Source organism: Grus americana, chromosome 12, assembly GCF_028858705.1.
Source record: "Grus americana isolate bGruAme1 chromosome 12, bGruAme1.mat, whole genome shotgun sequence".
Lineage (NCBI taxonomy): Eukaryota > Metazoa > Chordata > Aves > Gruiformes > Gruidae > Grus > Grus americana.
In genome coordinates, this window is record NC_072863.1 from 16,286,895 (window position 1) to 16,304,161 (window position 17,267).

Consider the following 17,267-nt stretch of genomic DNA (forward strand, 5'->3'; position numbering starts at 1 on the left):
GAGATACGACCTCACATCAGCCAAGGAAACAGGGTGCAAACATCTATCACCTCCTTACTCCGGAAGCATTTTGCACAGTGATTTGCTGTCTGTATTACTAAATAGAAGAGGGAGTTATGGCTTACGGACAAAAATAGCTGCTAAGTACAAAATTGGGCTCTAAAGTATAAAGTGCCAATGTTCTCTGACTGCACTCCGGCACTCCCTGTGAAGTTACAGAGAGCAGAAGTTGGGCCTTCGGCTGGAAACAGTACATTTCCTGCCAAAAGTGAGCTCTAGTTAGAGCACTAACATGGGATACGACGGGGGACAGGCACCCTAGGCCATATGTCAAAAGTGGAGAGGACTGCCAAGCACTGCGAGTGAACTGAACATTGTTCATGGCGGGGAAAGAAGGGCTAAAGCTGCCAAGCCAAGAGAGAAGGGAAAGAAGGAAAAGCATGTTCCTGGGTCCAACAGCTACTGACAGCTTCAACACCACTTTAGATGCGATACAATTCTGGTGAACCCTAAATAGGGGAATTTTTTCATTTGGAGATGTGGACCTAAAAGAAGAGCTCTCTAGAAGGAGCAGCTGTTTCCAGGAAAAGGGAAACAGCTCCAAATGCAGCAACACTTCCCATCTCCATCAGCACTGGCCATGCAAGTATGCAAGGAGGAGCAAAACCTGAAGGCCAGGCAAACTCCCACCATCCACACATGACCATGTTTTACCTTGGAGTGCTTTTCAGTCTGTTTCATCAGGAAAATTCACAGGCTGCTTTAGGCTTTCCTTGAAATGACTTCTGCTTTATTTGAGACAACAGGCACTCTGATCCATGTCCGAAAATACAAATAAATAAGAGAGAGGGGAGCTAGCAGCTCTCATCAGATCCACTGGTCAAAATTGGCAATGAAACTACCCCTGCACTCCAAGCAACTCCCAGAACCCATGGATTAGATGAGATGTCTGGGACTGCCAGGAACTAGAGTCTGCATTTGGTGACAGTTCTGGCATTTTGTGAGAAACTTCCCGTGAAATATCAATTTCTTTTTTTTTTTTTTTAAATATCAATTAGAAAGAATTTTTAATAGAAACTATCAAAACATCTAATTTCAGGAATGCTGAAAGATTCAAGTAATATACATTAGAAGCTATGAGTATTACTAAAAGTTATACACCCACAAATCAAATTAAAATCTCTTGGCTCACAAAAAAGAAGTAATTTGACAAAACAAAATAAGAAATACAAAATGTTGCAACACGCTCTTTGATGTAAAAACTACATAAACTGAAATGGATGCTATTTCTACACAGTGCTCTACTTGACATATTACTGCCTTATTTGATGATAAAATGGTGGTAACAACAGCTATTTCATCCCATCCCCAAAGAAAAGGCTCTGGAGCTTAGACTATGAAGGAATAACAGGAGAGTGAGAGTGCACCCAGCCTCCACCAGGACCTGGAGTCTTTGCCCTCCCTGCACAGTACAATGCCAGGCAGAGAAGTCAGAGTTACTTTGGGTACCAAAAGCCATATAAATACGTGAGCTGGCTCTGCTGAAAAAGCTCCTTCAGAGTTAACTTAGGAATCCCTATGGACCACAGCTTTGTCCTTAATATAGTACCTCTCACTGCAGGAAACTCTGCTGAGTATGTTCAGTTCATCCACGTTTATTCCTTAGCCACCTGCTTTTTTAACCTGTGTCTTATGTTGGCCCTGCTTTTATGTATATCCAATTCCCATCTGCACAATGATATTCAGAGTTTAGTGACCTTTCAGAGCTAAACTGGTTTTTTTGGATAAGTAACTACTTAAGCAACACTGAAGCATTTCATAAATTCATTGCAGATTACTAAACTGCTTGTGCCAAAACATAATGCTGTTGGGATAGAATCATAATTAAATGTTCTCACATTTTTAAGCAAATAACAATTCTTATATTTTACATTATAAAAGTAAATCCCTTACAATAGTCTGAATTCCAAAGGACATGTTTCAGTTCAGTTCAAATAAGCTTTTAATTTATCTGAACACTTTTTGCTGTGGTTGTTCTAGAAAGTGTCAACAGCCAAAAATGTTGTCAGTCAATACGTCATTTGTATGATTCTGTTCATAATACTTCATCTACTGTAAACTGAAAAGGCTTGGGGGCACTTACAGATGACTGCAGGTGTAAATTTGTACCGATCAGCACCCATTGATTCCTGCCAATGTATCACTAGACTCCACTACAAATAATGGAATATAGCACATCCAGTTTACAGAGTGTGTGCAGAAAATGCAGAGAATGTGCAAAAAAAAGCAACTACCACTGAACAGTGGATGTACTTTTAGCTCATATCCTCACTTATTCTGTGGTAGCTTGTCTCTGTATGCCCCTAGAGCTGCTAGAGAGTATGAGTAATTGTTTGTACTTTTAAATCCAATTCACCCCCTTGGCTTAACAATAGCAAATCACCATCAACTCCTTCTGCTAATAAAGGGGTCCCAAACACACGAACAAAATCTAGCAACAGCAGCAGGTGTAATTTGAAAAGTGAGCAATGTAATGAGATTTGAAAGAATTTAATTGAAAAACTATGAGCAAAGAGTGAATTCAGGCAGAATCATTCATTTCATGTAGCCATGTGGAATAATTTGTCATTTACGATGGTCAAAACAAATATTGCTGCATAAATGACTTTTAGGAACAGCCAGGCATTTTAGCAGCCTGTGAAGAATATGACAGAGAGAGGTTGAAGGGAACTTGGAGGACATGGCTGCTGGACAAAGTGGTCCAGTAATTCCTGCATGTCACTCCAATCCATCACCAGCAGTTTATGAAGTTGGTCAGATGGCCGCCTTCTGCTGTCAAACTGGAAAATAATTCACCAGTACAAGTTCACAAATCACCTCTTTTCACAGGGAGCAGAAAGAACAAGGCAACCTCTCCCACTAGCACAGCTGTCCGTGGAAAAGCTGCAAGACAGCCCCATCTGCCAGGGGACACCTGGGCCACCCCATAAGAGCAGGTCTTGCTCCTTTCTCAGGGGTCACCCCTTCCCCAACCTCCACCATACATCTGCTTACACCTTTTCTAAGCCTGTTTCCTTACAGGTCAGTGTTCCAAAACCAAAAAAGAGTGCTGAAGCAGTAGGTAAACATAGCAGCTATTTTTCTCAATTACACCTTTTCATCCCCAAAACTACTGAAATATTGTTATGTATCAGACAGAGTGAGCTGGTTGGTAGGGTTGGGGAGAGCAGGAAGTTGCCTAAATTGCTTTCAAAAACAACATGACTTTTTATGTTTGTGTTTTTCTTTTTATCTGAACAGCATAATTGTTCTTCAATAAACAGTGGTATTTAACACTATTAATTAAAATGCTTATGATTTCTGATATTCCAGAATACCTGTAATTTTATTAAAAACTAATAAATTCTGATGTTGTTGATTATCTGTAACTTTATATTAGTATGTTCATTTTTTCTACGTGGGTGCACTCCAATTAAAAACCAAGTTTCTGTTACATTTTTACGCTTTAGAACCCTGCATCACGCTTGCTAATCTCACTTGTTTGTCCACAACAAAACTACAAAGAGGCAAAGCGAAAGTGTGTATGTATACAGATTTTTTTTTTACATAGACTGAAGGGTTACATATTATTTGCTAAGAGATAACGCTGCTGTCGTGTTTCCTCAGCAAAAAAGGCTGACAAGACTTGTTTCACATCTGTCTGCATAATATAACAAACCCATGAAGAACTAGTGATGAAAAAGCTGTTTTGTTGACAATCTATTATTGTTAAATGCACCCAAACACCAAGATTTAGGCACTGCTCGTTAGTGCTGTATTGTAGCTCAGGATTTTGTCCCTATAAATACTTTGTGTCAAAATATTTTTTGAATATATTCTAGGCTGCAAGCCTTTTTCTTACAACCCCAAAGAGCTATGGCCTCTGAAGCATTTTATCATCTTAATCACACTTGCCCATACCTTTACCATCAAAGCCATACGATAGCACTGCCAGTCATTGATGGCTTTCAGTTTCCATCTATGACGCCAGAGATTTTTTCTTACAAATTATCTCAAAGGAGCTACTATCATAACTTAGTCACAGGAGGAAGAAAGGGAGTGGGAACGTCCCTTCCGCCTCATAACTGAGACACTGACATCTTCTGTTTGGGTCTACAAAAGTGAAAAGGCAGGACTGGATCTGAGGAAGAACCAGGAAATGCTGTCCTTGCAGCTCCCTTGCACAGCCACAGCCCCTCAAGCAACTGCCTCTATGCTCCGGCACAGGAAGAAGTTGAGCACTTCAAATAACTCTAATGACTTCACTGGAAGTTCACTTAAATAATCGCTGGACAACTAATTGATAAGACCAGAGCTTTGCCCCTAATTAAAAGTCTCACCTAGCAGACTCTGCTTGAAATAAATGCTTAAGCAACACTAACATGAATACCAAACACACAGACATTCTTCACTTAGTCCACCACTGCTCTCTTGTCTGCAATTAACTTTGATCGGGCTGCCTTGTGGGATCACATCTTCAGTAAAGCTGCTGCATTAGTCCTGGGTATCATTAACTCTTCTGACTACCTTTTCCAACATCAAATTAAAATGGTGCTTCTGGCTCCTGCACTTTCAAATTTTCCTGAAGCTTTCCGTTATTCCAACTTCTGCTATGTCAGCACTGCATTTATTCTGATTTCAAATTTCACTCTTTAGATGCCCATACTTCATTTGCCTATGAATAACAGTTATTTCATATTGCCACTTCCATAATTACCAGCATCTCCAAAAGGGACTAAAACCCCTATGTACCAGATTTGATGCAACTTTAAAAAAGGAAAGATCCTTGTCTTACATCCAAGCAATGAAGTATATAACTTGACTTAACTGGTATTTCAAGTATTGTGCACTTTAGCAAATGCATGAAAGAGTACAAGGAATCTCACGTAGTCTCCTCTCTCCATGGCAGTGCAGCTCTCCTTGCTCAAGGGAGATGTGGAGTTGCCTGTTTCAGAATAACTCTTTAGTAACAATTTCTGGTTACGGTGGCCACTAGCAATGGCCAACAGGGTCTTGCTGTTCAAAATCTGTATTGTTAGAGGTACTCAGTCACTTGCCAATAAATACCAATTCAAGCATGTTATTAAGTAACAGCATTAGAAGGTTCCCGCAGAAGAAAACAGTAGGCAAGATCGTTTTCTCCACGTCTGCATTGCAGGCTAACAGACACAAAACTACCACAGCTTTGCTGGTAAGCCTTCAGCAGTAGTTGCTAACAACAATTTATAAAGACCAGCAGGTTCAGCAGTCTGAGCCCTGGTCCCACGCTAGCTCCTCCTGATAAAGCATTTTGATGAGAACTCCATTTTCAGACAGGTGAATAATGTGGCCCAGTGCACCACAAATCCCACTATGAGAAAGACATGGGCATACTGGAATAAGTCTGTGAAGGGCCACAAAGATGATTAAGGGACCGGAGTATCTAACTTACAAGGAGACACTGAGAGAGCTGAGGTGGGTTTGGTCTGGAGAAAAGAAGGCTCAGGGATCTTATCCATGTGTATAAACAACTGATGAGAAGGTGTAAAGAAAATGGATCCAGACTGTTCTCAATGATGCCCAGTGAAAGAACAAGAGGCAATGGGCACACAAACTGAAGTAAAAGAAATTCTGTTTAAACATAAGAAAAATCTTTTTTTACTGTGAGGGTGGTTGAACACTGTGACAGCCCTGCCCAGTGATGTTATGGAGTCTGTATTCTTGGAGATAAGCGAAACCCAATTGGGCCCAGCCCTGGGCAGCCTGCTGTAGCTGATTCTGCTTGAGCTGGGGGTTGGACGGGATGATCTCCTGAGGAGCCTCCGACCTAGATCTGTACTAGTTCCAGGGAAAGCAAACTCTAAGGATGTGTGTGCCAAAAACTACACCAGTATGTAGTTTTCTTTCTGGCTCCCATGAGACGTATTCTTCAACAAAGTCCCTGAGTATGTCATGTACCTGCTCCCAGTCTGTGATCTGATCTTCCTCAGGACCCTCCACCAGACATGGCCAGCCACACAACACAAGTAATCCTCTGCTGTTTGTCATATAAGTTTCCTTTGACCTTTCCCCCATAAAAATCTAAACTCACATACATATAAAATTCACAAACTGAAACAAGATGGAAACAGGAGAAAGAAATTTGGTGAAGCACCAAGCTATAAAATAATATACATTCATAGTTCTAATCTGTATTTTCAAGTTATCATCTACATAACCTTACCAGCCTATTCCATCTAGAGAGATTCAACCAGCAAACACATAACATCAGATATATCTCCCAAACACTTAAATCTGGAAAAGGTGTTTACTAACATATGTGCTTTTATAAACTAAAGGAAATATAATTTAATATGAATTTCACATCTAATTACAAGGGGAACAATCTCCTGGTTCACAAGCATTTTGTAAAAGGGACAACACTTGCATATTCCATATTTACATTTTTAAGAATTCGGGTCATGAATATTTTAATAAAACAAATAACTTTAATACATACTATAGTTAGTTTAGGACAAATTCATTAAATTGTGACATATGAATATACCACACTGTTCAAATAATAAAGAGAACATGTGAGTTCTAGCAAGGTCATGATGAGAGGGAGAGCATAGAATAGCTGTTATCTAAAGAATATCCATCATGGGGAACTGAATTTGACGCATCTCATATTCACTTTGTCAAAAATAGTTCATATTCTGGTTGAAGACCAGTATGCTACCTAGGACAGCAACTATGCCACAAGGCAAGTATTATATCTTCATTTGACAGGTCTGGGGTCAGGTAGGTCAAATCAATACTTTAGAGATCTGTCTGTGGTCAGAAATGGACAATAAAGAATCACATGATAGATGAATCTGGCATACAGGGAAAAGAACTCATTTAAAATGAGAAATATTGATAAGAATAGAAAAATGGATTTGACTCAAAATAAAGGGAAGAACATATTAGAAATATCATATGGACTAATTCAGTTTGATATAAGAAAGTAGAATTCTACTTATCATTGCTTTAAGTAGGACCCCCATTTTAATCAGTATGTCGAAACACAGACAGGAAAATACCTAACCATTTGTTTATATGGTTTTGTGCAAAAGGCTGAAAAAACTCAACTTTTTTCAGATACTTGCAAAGTTCCACAGACATTGAAGGCAAAATAATAATTATAGATGTCATACTGCACAGTGCAATGGAAAGGGATCAGGAATATATTGGTAAGCAATACTTTTTTACCCATTCATTTCTGGTACCTGACAAAAAGAGAAAGAAAACTACTGTTGACTAGTAGATTACTACATGGACTCAGAAGCATAGAACATATGACCTTCTGATAAGCAGGTTACTTTCCCCCTGGCAGCTCAATGTTCCTAACTTCATTCTTGGAAAAGGTTGTGCCACAGTCTTCATTGAAGACAAAACTCTAGATTAGAGAAGTTGATCATCACAAATTAAACCAAATCTTAAAAATATGAAACAATCACTCAAAAAAAAAATTAATGACTCAAGATGTCTCTTTTGGCTGTGTTTTATTCTAGGATAAACCTCACCAAAAGCCTGTTTTATAGCTTCAGTCAACCTTCCTTTCCTCTATTTAGCATTGAAGACAAAAGTGGAGTCTGAATTACTTCCAGTGTATAGGGAGGACTTAGGTCCACTCTACCTTTTGCTTTATAACCCGCATTGCCAGGGTTTTTTGCAAAAGATAGAAGTAGTCTTCTGTGGAATTTTATAAGATCTTGATATAAATTTCCCCTAGATTGGGACTGCTCAGCTATTGGTTTTGGTTTGGACTTACTTCTATCAAATAGATTCACTGACATGTGAAAAACACTTTTTTCTTATTATTTCAAAGCTTTATTTTTAATATTGGCATAGAACAAAGATTCTTACCAGTAACCTTCAATTCAACTGTTCTTCGTATAAGCTTGCCTTCAAACTTCAGTTCACAGGTATAATTTCCTCCATCTTCTTCCTGGACCTCTTGTATTAAGAGAGTATTTCCCTTCTGAATTACAATGCTTCTCCACATTTTTGGCTTACATTCCTGCAGAAAAAAATCCGTTTCCAAAATTACCCAGCTTGTATGACATAAAACAGTGTTGCCTGATCAGATTTTGAGTATTATACATAAGTAAACAACCATCTCAATATATTTTGCAATTCAAATTCAAATATAATTTCAGAAAACACAGAGATCTGAAACTAGAATTAATTTGAAGACAGAAATTAAACACAAATGTTTTTAAGGTTCAGTAATTCCCACTGTATCAGATGGGCCATGTTTAGTATGTGGTGCCCTGAAGCAATGGTTAAGTATCTTCTCTTTTTCATGATGAACAACTGCCAAGACCTCTGCTTTAGGATGGACCATTAAAATACATCTCTGTTTAAAGGGAGTAAGGGCAACATCTGTTAAGAGCTAGCCTGAAGGCAAACTTTACACACAGTCTCAGGCTAGAACCATTTACCAACAGAAGAAAACAGGCAGAACAGCAGTTTTGTGAGCAAGAGAATTCAGGAAGCCTGGTTTCCTTATGGTCTTGTTTCTCATCATTGGCTTCTCTGGCACCTGATGAGCTCTGATTCAGCCTTTTCCCATCACTGGGCTCTTCGTAGCATCACCCCTGGGTCCTCTGATGGAGTACATGGTACTGATGGCCTGCAACTCCCACTGACTTCTCCAGGCAGACCGTAGCTATCACTTGGCAGATTCAGGTTCATCACTATGAATTGTGGTTCTACTGGAACAGCATTTGAGTCCTTCTGCATAGTGTGTGATACAGTGCAAGAAGAGGCTGTCCCCTTCCTAACATACTGTATCCTTGCAGCCAGATAAGTCACCTTCCATCCTAACAGTACTGGTGATTGAATACCTCTTGGAATGCTCTGAACTAGAAAGCATTGTCTCTTTAAAATGGTACCTTAAGATTATATATTTATTGTGTCTCAATAACTTTAACATCAAGCCTGTTCTGCCTGCAAACAAAATCACACTTTTCTCAGTTCTCTAAAATGGTCAGTACTCCTGACAGTTCCGGAGGCTCTGGCTAGTTCTGTACCCAGAGCACACAAACGAACACAGGGCCCGAGTACCCTTAATGCCTCTCTATTTCCTCTCTCAGTGTGGCAACACGGAATAAGCTCTCAGACTACAGCTGACAATCTCGCATCAGCGACATCAGGCTCAGCAACTTCAGAGATTCGTGTAAATAGCCCAGACCTATGCCCCATTTTCTGCTCGTCTGCAACAGCAGTGTCAGAAATACAGCAAACAAAATAGAACAAAGCTTTTACTTCAGAAGGCATCCAAAGAAGGAAACACCTTGACATGCAAATATATTGTATGACAGCAAGAGATCAGAATGACAAATATAATTTCTTCATGGGACTCCACATACATTCCAAATCCACAATGTCAGATTATAAATTAAAGGATAATAATGAAGAAATAAAAAGATAGGACTGTGAGCTTCTGGACTTGAACTTGAAAATGCAGCACTGAAGCGTTTATTCCAATCTCTAGTAGGGCAAATTCAGTTACAATGTGCTCAGATTTCAAATTCTGAAACTGTGCACTACTACTGCAGGTAACAGAGCGTTCACGTTATCTTCCTGTTTCCCAAGCACAGTTGTAAGGGCAGTGTAATCTTGTCTTGCATGTGAACTTTAGTTAACACCGATGACAGAGAATGATCATAATCCAGATCCTATCTGCTGCGCTAAGAAGAATCCGAGCTTATTTTTGTCACTAAATTGTACTGACATCGCTTGAGACTCATGCAGGGGACAGATCTGAGCTGGAAAATGCCATTAAATCCTTTCTGATTTGCACTCAATTTTTAGTCCTATTTAAAGGTATATCAACCACCTACTTGGAGTAAATAAACCTGAATAGCAGGCAAAGAATAGGATTCACTTCTATTCAATCCTGATTTAGAAGGAATACAATTCCCAGAATACACAAAGTAGGCATATTTCAGATATGCGCCCTTTCAGTGCAGCACTGAAAGACCCTATCATATGTGACCAGTTTTATATTCTGTATTTTATTTTAAAAAGTCTGGCTGCAAAGAGATATATAATACATCTCTGTAATAAGAAGGGCAACATCTTAACTACTACAGAGATTAATGTTTTAGCACGAACAATGTTTGTGCTACTGTGGTTTTACAGAGAGGAACTGTTCTGTCGGAACTGTACCACTAATTTCCTAGTTGTTTCTTTTTGTATAGACTTAAAACACTTCATATTAAAAATTATTTATAAGCCTTTCTTTTCCAAATTTTAGCTAATTAATTTTTCTTCTACTGACTATGCAGGCTTTTGAAACATATGTTGAAAATGCCTGGTTTATTCTGCCTGTTTTTCACAGACTAGTTCAATACACAAAACTAAAAGCAAGAAAGAGAAGCTGGAAAATCATAACAATTTCTATTTTAAGCAACAAAAATGGCCAAGAAACAAACCAATTAAAAAAATTATCCAACTAGTCTTCATATTGTGAAAACAATCTAGATTTTACTGTCAGAGGTCTGCTAATTTCTCTAAAAAGGTAAGTGCTTAATTGTATGACTATTACTTGTTTAACCAATTAATTGCTCTTTTCTGCTTTTGCACCATGTTTACCTCCTAGAAGAATCTGAAAGTTTCTTTTTCTAGCCTATTTATTTTCCTTAGACATCTTAAATGTTTTGGAGTTTTTCTCCCCCATAATTTAGTTGTGCACTATTATGCTTCTTGTTCTCTTCCTTGAAATTTAAGCAGCAGCACCTCAACAACTCAATTTTTTTGCAGGGTAGATAACAACTACCTGTCCTTCACCTGACATTCGCATTGTTTTCACAGCCCTTCCTTCAACCCAGGAGTAGAAAAGAGATGGTGGAAATGGATTAAGACTCCACATTCAAGATGTAATATACCTTTTTCCTCTGCCAGTTGATTTTTCATGAAACTGCTCTTACTGTTAAAACCCATTCATTCAATCATGCCTTGACACATACATTTATTTCAAAAAAATCCTTAAACTTCTTGTCAAAACAGTTCTAAGGTGTAACAGTGCTGTGTATATATCAATGGCATTAATTGTGGAGATCTTTAAAAAAAAAAACTTCATGCAGGGTAATTCTAGCTAGAAGTGAAGTTCATACTACTGTTAAATCATCATAGCAAATGTTTTATTACTTATTGGGTATGCATGTGAAATCTATTCAGGCATAATTATTTTAAGAGCATGTTTAAATTACAGTTAACTCCCTGTAAATTGATGCAATTATTGGCTCAGATTCATTAATCCTTCCACATAGAGAAGCCTTCTGGAAGACAGGGTGAGTCCTGCACACGGTGGGCTTGCACCATTACTATCCTGTCTGATGGTATTTCATTGGTCACAAGTCCAAACTCCCTGACCACCAGCAAACTGGCAGGTTCTCATGAACACAAGGATTTCTCTTTTCAGCCACAGGTATAAGAAGGAATCTCAAGGACTTTCCCATATTTATTTATCTACTGTTCTATTTTGGACAATTTATGCTCTCCTCTTGGATGAAAATCTCTAAACATTTCAGCATAATGAAAAGGAATTGTCCCCGAATGCCTATGGAGCAGATTTACACAAGAAGATGGCCAATTACACCTTTGGGTACATGTCAAACTCAATGACAAAGGTAGAGGGGAAAAACTTGAGGGATCCAGAGTGCTCTGACTGGAAACAGATACCTTCTTCAGAAAGTGAGGGTCAGATCCTAAAGTAGAATATCACTTTACATTACTCTTCAGGAGAAGGGACCTGATTTTTGTTATACACGTTGCCTCACACAGCATGACATTAAGCCCCAGACTGCGGTTTGCAGGGGTTACCCCAGTACTCATCATATTATTTTGAAATCCAAGTAATCATATATTTTCGAGAAACTGGACTTATGCTGTTTCAAATAGGCAGACTTCTATTAACAGTTAGTACCATAATACCCTCTAGAATATTTTTTCCAAAACCCTGTTTCAGGAATAATTTTCAAGGGATAACCTTGAAATATATATACCTTCTGCATAACATTGACATTTCACATTACTGAGCTTTGTGACTCAGGTCCAGATAACAGGTGTTGTCTAAGAACTGAACTGATAGCACCTTACTGTTAATTATGGATAAGGAGGTGTATGTACTAGGTTATTCCACCAATATCTCTTTTCATTACCAAGCCACGCTAAAGGCTGTCAGATCAGATTGTCTCACCATTATCATCCAACCACATCAATTCTGTTCCATCTCACCATGGTGATGACTTGTCAGTCAGCTGTCACACTCCAGCCTGGTGTCACACAACCCGTGTGTGCAATCCAGGTAACACATGCGGGTATATGGAAGAAAGACCCTTCCATTCCCTGGCTTGGTCAGCACAAAGCATCGCTGATGTGGGGTTGTACGTGCATCTTCCTTAGACTGATTTTTGCTTCATGACAGCTGAAGATTATTCCTGCCAGACTATTTTTGCAGTGTGCTCTTGCAAAAAAAAAGAGATCTTTAGTGATCTGGTGTTCAGTAATACCTAGGTAGATATGGCAAGAAACAGCTTCTCTCTGGTACCCTCTTTTCTCCAAGATTTCAGACTTGACTGAATACATTTATTTTATGTACGAACAGCACTGAAGATATCCACCCATATGCTGAGAGAAACAGCTTCAATGGCTGAAAGAAAAACTTTGTTTATACTAACAGTAGGTTATGGCACACATTTTGTTACTATAAGATTGAACATGTGAGATTTCTGTAAAAAATAGAAATAGATGACAACTTTTATAATTGCTCTTTTCTGATGCAACCGGCTAAGGAGGAAAAAAAAATCTGTAGCTTTACACATATTACTTATTTCACACAAAATAACTATATTTAAAGAATGTTATTAAGGTTGGCAAATCAAGCACTCAAAATTTAGGATTTAACTAGTTTGTGTGTTTCTGTCTTCATTACCTGAACCAAGTTTGTCCTAAACCCATCCTGCCTTTATCCCTATGATCCAAACTCTATTTTCCATGGACCTCACTGAGCTCTTCCTGTTGCCCAGCTATTTCTTGTTCCCTCTGACTCTCAGCTCTTTATTCTTCTCCATTGTTTCTTGCAGCAACTCATACCTGAGGGCTTTTCAAATATCAGACTTTGGTCCAAGTCCAGACAATGGGTAAAATCTGCCAGACCTTGCTATGGTCTTGGTACCTGATGTCTGCCTGACAACCCATATTTTAGTCATTCTTCTGTTGTCTTGGGGAGCTACATAAACACATCACCAATACATCTGCTGCTGAAAGTGGTGTGAGATACTTGACAGGCCTTGGAGAAGGCACAGCCAGCTGAGTTACCTGCTGAGTAGTAAAAGTGTCTAACAGACTTCAGTTAAAATTACTCAACGAACCTCAGCAAAAGTAAATGCATCTCTCTGAAACTACCCAGCAGACTTAGATAAAAATTAACAAGCTTTGGTGAAATTACCCAATAGACTTCATAAAAATCAATTGGGTAACACTACTGAAGGTGGTAGTGCTGATACACCTTTGGCTCCTTTGTAGGTTGCCTCCCTTTGTTCCTATCTCAGAGACATCCCACCAAGGCGGAAACTGGTACAGAGGCACATTGGTTTGGGACTGTGGCATTGCTGTTAGAGAAGTCATCTGACCTCCTGCACAGAACATCCTCATTGATGCTGATTTCTGTTCAACAATGACTACACTGGGTAGTTTTGCCTGTACTTTAGTATTACTTCTGTAATACTGGGAGAGCATCCTCCAGATCAGTCACAAACCACTGCAGGTTCAGAAAATGCCATCTCTAAGCCTCAGACTGAAAACAGTGGAAGTTTTGTATAGTTTCAGCACAATAGCAACAAGACAGCAATAGTTACCTTGTACCACACCACATCTGGCTCTTGACCGGCTGTTTTGTAATCCTCAATATCAGGACAGGAGATTGTCTTTCTCTTAGTCACTTCTGATTTTTCCAGATATCTGATCTTGCTGTTGTAGCAAAGCCCAGATTCATTCTCAGCTACTGTCAAGGACATGGACACCTTCATGCAATACGTTGAATTTCTGCAGGGACAGAAATATGTTTTCATTTATCCTACCTCCTTTTTACCATGTTCATTTCAGCACAGCAATTTTCTTTGTTAAGCTCTTATCTTCACAAACACTTCAGCGACACATTCAAATAGCGACTGTCATGTTATGTATTTCCAACACAGAGGAATTTCTAGAAAATGTAAAGGCTCATTTCTGATTTACTATGAAGAACCTTGTAGAAATTTTGTTCACAAGTGATCTAACCCAGCAGAGCTGCTCTTTTGAGCTTGCAAGTCTACAAACACAGGAACCTGTTGGCATGTCAAATGTTGGTCAGGATACACTGTCCCATTTCCTCTATGTGTCACACACAATCCTCCTCTCCCTCTTTCTCTCCCGCCCTCAGGAGATTTCACTCCAGTACGCAGTGCTATACATTTGAGAAGAAGGGTTATGTGTTGGATGTTAAAGCACATCATGCAGGAAGAATTCCTCCCCCTGAAGGAATTGCTACATAAAATCCTTCAGCATGTGATACTGTGGTGGGTCGACCTGGACTGGCTGCCAGCCGCCCACCCAGCTGCTCTTTCACTCCCCCTCAACAGGATGGGAAGGAGAAAATAAAATTAAAAAGCTCATGGGTTGAGATAACAACAAGGAGATGACTTACCAATTACCATCATGGGCAAAACAGACTCAACTTGGAAAAAATTATTTTAATTAATTGCAAATTAAAACAGATTTCAATGGTAAAAAAGACAAAACAGCTAAACCACATTCCCCTCACCTCCTTTTTTTAACTCCTCTACCTCTCCCTCCCCGAGCGACACAGGGGGTGGGGATGGGGGGGTTGTGGTCCGTCCATTGCTCCACCGTGGGCCCTCCATGGCTGCTGTTCCTGTCAGGAAAACCAGCTCCCCCAGGGTCTCCTCACGGGTGCAGGGCAGTCTCTGCTTGGGGCCTGGAGTGCCTCCTCCCTCCTCCTGCCCGGCCCTTGCTGTCCTGGGCTGTTTCTCACACTTTTCCCCTCACCGACCTGCAGCATTTTGCCCATCCTGAAATACCTTTTCCCTGAGGCACCGCCAGCCTGGCTGAGGGGCTCAGCTCTGCCCTGTGATGGGGCTGCTGGAACCGTCTGGAACCACCTGTGCCTGGCACGGGGCAGCCCCTCAGCTTCTCTTCAGAGGGGACCCTGCAGCCCGGCCACCAGCACCTGGCCACAAGCACCCACTGCAGATAGGAGGACGTCAGACTGGTGGTTACACAGATGCATTTTGGCCTTAAAATCTTGTAAAATGTAATCCCTTAGCTCTTCGATCCACTGCCTGTCACCAAAGAACCCTGACAGAGTTAAATCCAGGTGAATGGATTGTGAGCTACACCTAGTTTTTCTTAATATCAGGGTAGGATAAACACAATCAGCCCAGCTCCTGTGCCTCACAATCATGGAAACAGGATTAAATTAAATTCCTTCAGACTTGCATCTTTTACAGAGCTATCAGACACACAATAAAAAAAAAACCAAACTGGTGTTTGTCGTGGTGCTACTGTGAAGCATTTGCACTTTGCACAGGATCCTTGCAACCCAGACTGTCAGCTTCTGCCCTTCATTAGGTGTGATGGCAAACAGAGTCCTTTAAAAGCAAACTACAAAGTACAAGCGACAATATAATGAGGCTCTTCCTCCCATCATGCATCATTTTGTCATTTTAATTGACTGCACCACAACCAAAAAAAGCCTGGAGTAAAACCGACGTGCTGGGTGGTTGCTCCATCAAAGGGAGTTGTGGAGAGCTCTTGCAGGAGATACTGCCGCTTTGCCGCTGTCTCTCCCATTGCAGCTCTGCTGCAAACTGGTTTTGGCTGAGGCAAGAGGGTGGCGTGGCAGGCAAAAACTGCCCTGTGCACCTGGAAAGGGATCCGTCAGTCAAACCCTGACACCAGCGATACTGGCTGCTTACTCCCTCCAATTAGACTTATGACAATGCTTTTAATTTTTTTTAAATAAATAATAAATCCAACATGCTCCATAACAAATCTTTTCTTATGCAACGTTTCAACATGTCACTCTGTCAAGCGAGCCTGTAGTTAGGAAGAAAATAAAAAGGTCTATAGGGACGTTTCATCACAGCTCTAAGCTTCATGTTAAACAAGTGCTGACAAAACACTGTGCAAATGGCTTCTTGTCAAAGGTATGCCATGAGCAAGTGTTTGCGGAAAGAGGTATTTGCAAGGCAAATCAACAGGCAATCTTCAGAAACCTCCCATTTTCAGCATAGTTAGTGTTACGTATTCTACAGAACCACGGACTTCCCCCTCCTACTCCCTTTTCTTCAAAATGCCACGTATTCATTTATGTAATAAAGTTGGTGGGTATTTTCTCTGTCCCTCACCTCGGAGTGGAAAGGCTCACTTTGCACACTGCCATGATGTGTTTCAGTTGAGAGGCTATAAAAAAGTCTCATCCTCACAAACTACACAAAACATATTATTTTACCGGAAACAGAAATTCTCTGGACTGAAAAAAATACATCATTTTGGGTGGGCTTTTCAGAAATACTTATATGATTTACGGAACGTAAGTCAACTTTCTCCCAAACTACTTGCTTTTGAAAAGGGTTACCATTTTTCTAGGAAGAAACTCAAACATATTTGGAAAGTTTCAATGCTTCCTAATACAGCACTGAAAATCCACAAAATATGGACACAACTACTCAGTATAATCAATAGTAATTAATCAGTAATGATTATTTAACTTTCCTGAACGACTACAAGTATTACTGAGTGCAAATAAGGTCACATGCACTCAGTAATAATGATCCAGGCTAATCAAGAATAATGTCTTTGAATAGTTGTCCATTACTTGGTGTTATTTAATAGCGCTGTATTTTCTGCTAACAATCTTGCATTATTTAGATTGCATTTTGAACAGTGCTGGAGGCTACTTCTATTTAAAATGCTTCCTGGAACCATGACCTAAAAATGTAGTAGTCTTTTCATTAGTCACAATTAGAACTGAGTAGAATTGAGAAAACTGCGTGCCTGGTGAGCACTATCACTTTTGTTCACACTACATGACCGAGACAATAAATCTATTCAGGCTCACGATGAATAAAGCCCTCACTAAGCCAACAGCAACAGACTTGAAAGCTTTATGAATGCTTCTTCACCAGCCACTCACGTTAGCACTACTGATGGTA

At 39.8% G+C, this 17,267-nt stretch overlaps 1 protein-coding gene across 4 annotated transcripts in view; it reads right to left on the minus strand.

The window, feature by feature from the left end:
- Nucleotides 1-17,267, minus strand: part of IL1RAPL2 (interleukin 1 receptor accessory protein like 2) — a 396,885-nt gene that overhangs the window by 166,136 nt on the left and 213,482 nt on the right. For all 4 annotated transcript variants that reach the window (XM_054840037.1, XM_054840038.1, XM_054840040.1 and 1 more), the window contains 2 exons: nucleotides 13,911-14,097; nucleotides 7,909-8,062 (listed from right to left, as the gene is read on the minus strand). In XM_054840037.1, the coding sequence (XP_054696012.1) occupies nucleotides 7,909-8,062; nucleotides 13,911-14,097 (341 nt within the window). The remainder of the gene's footprint in view (nucleotides 1-7,908; nucleotides 8,063-13,910; nucleotides 14,098-17,267) is intronic.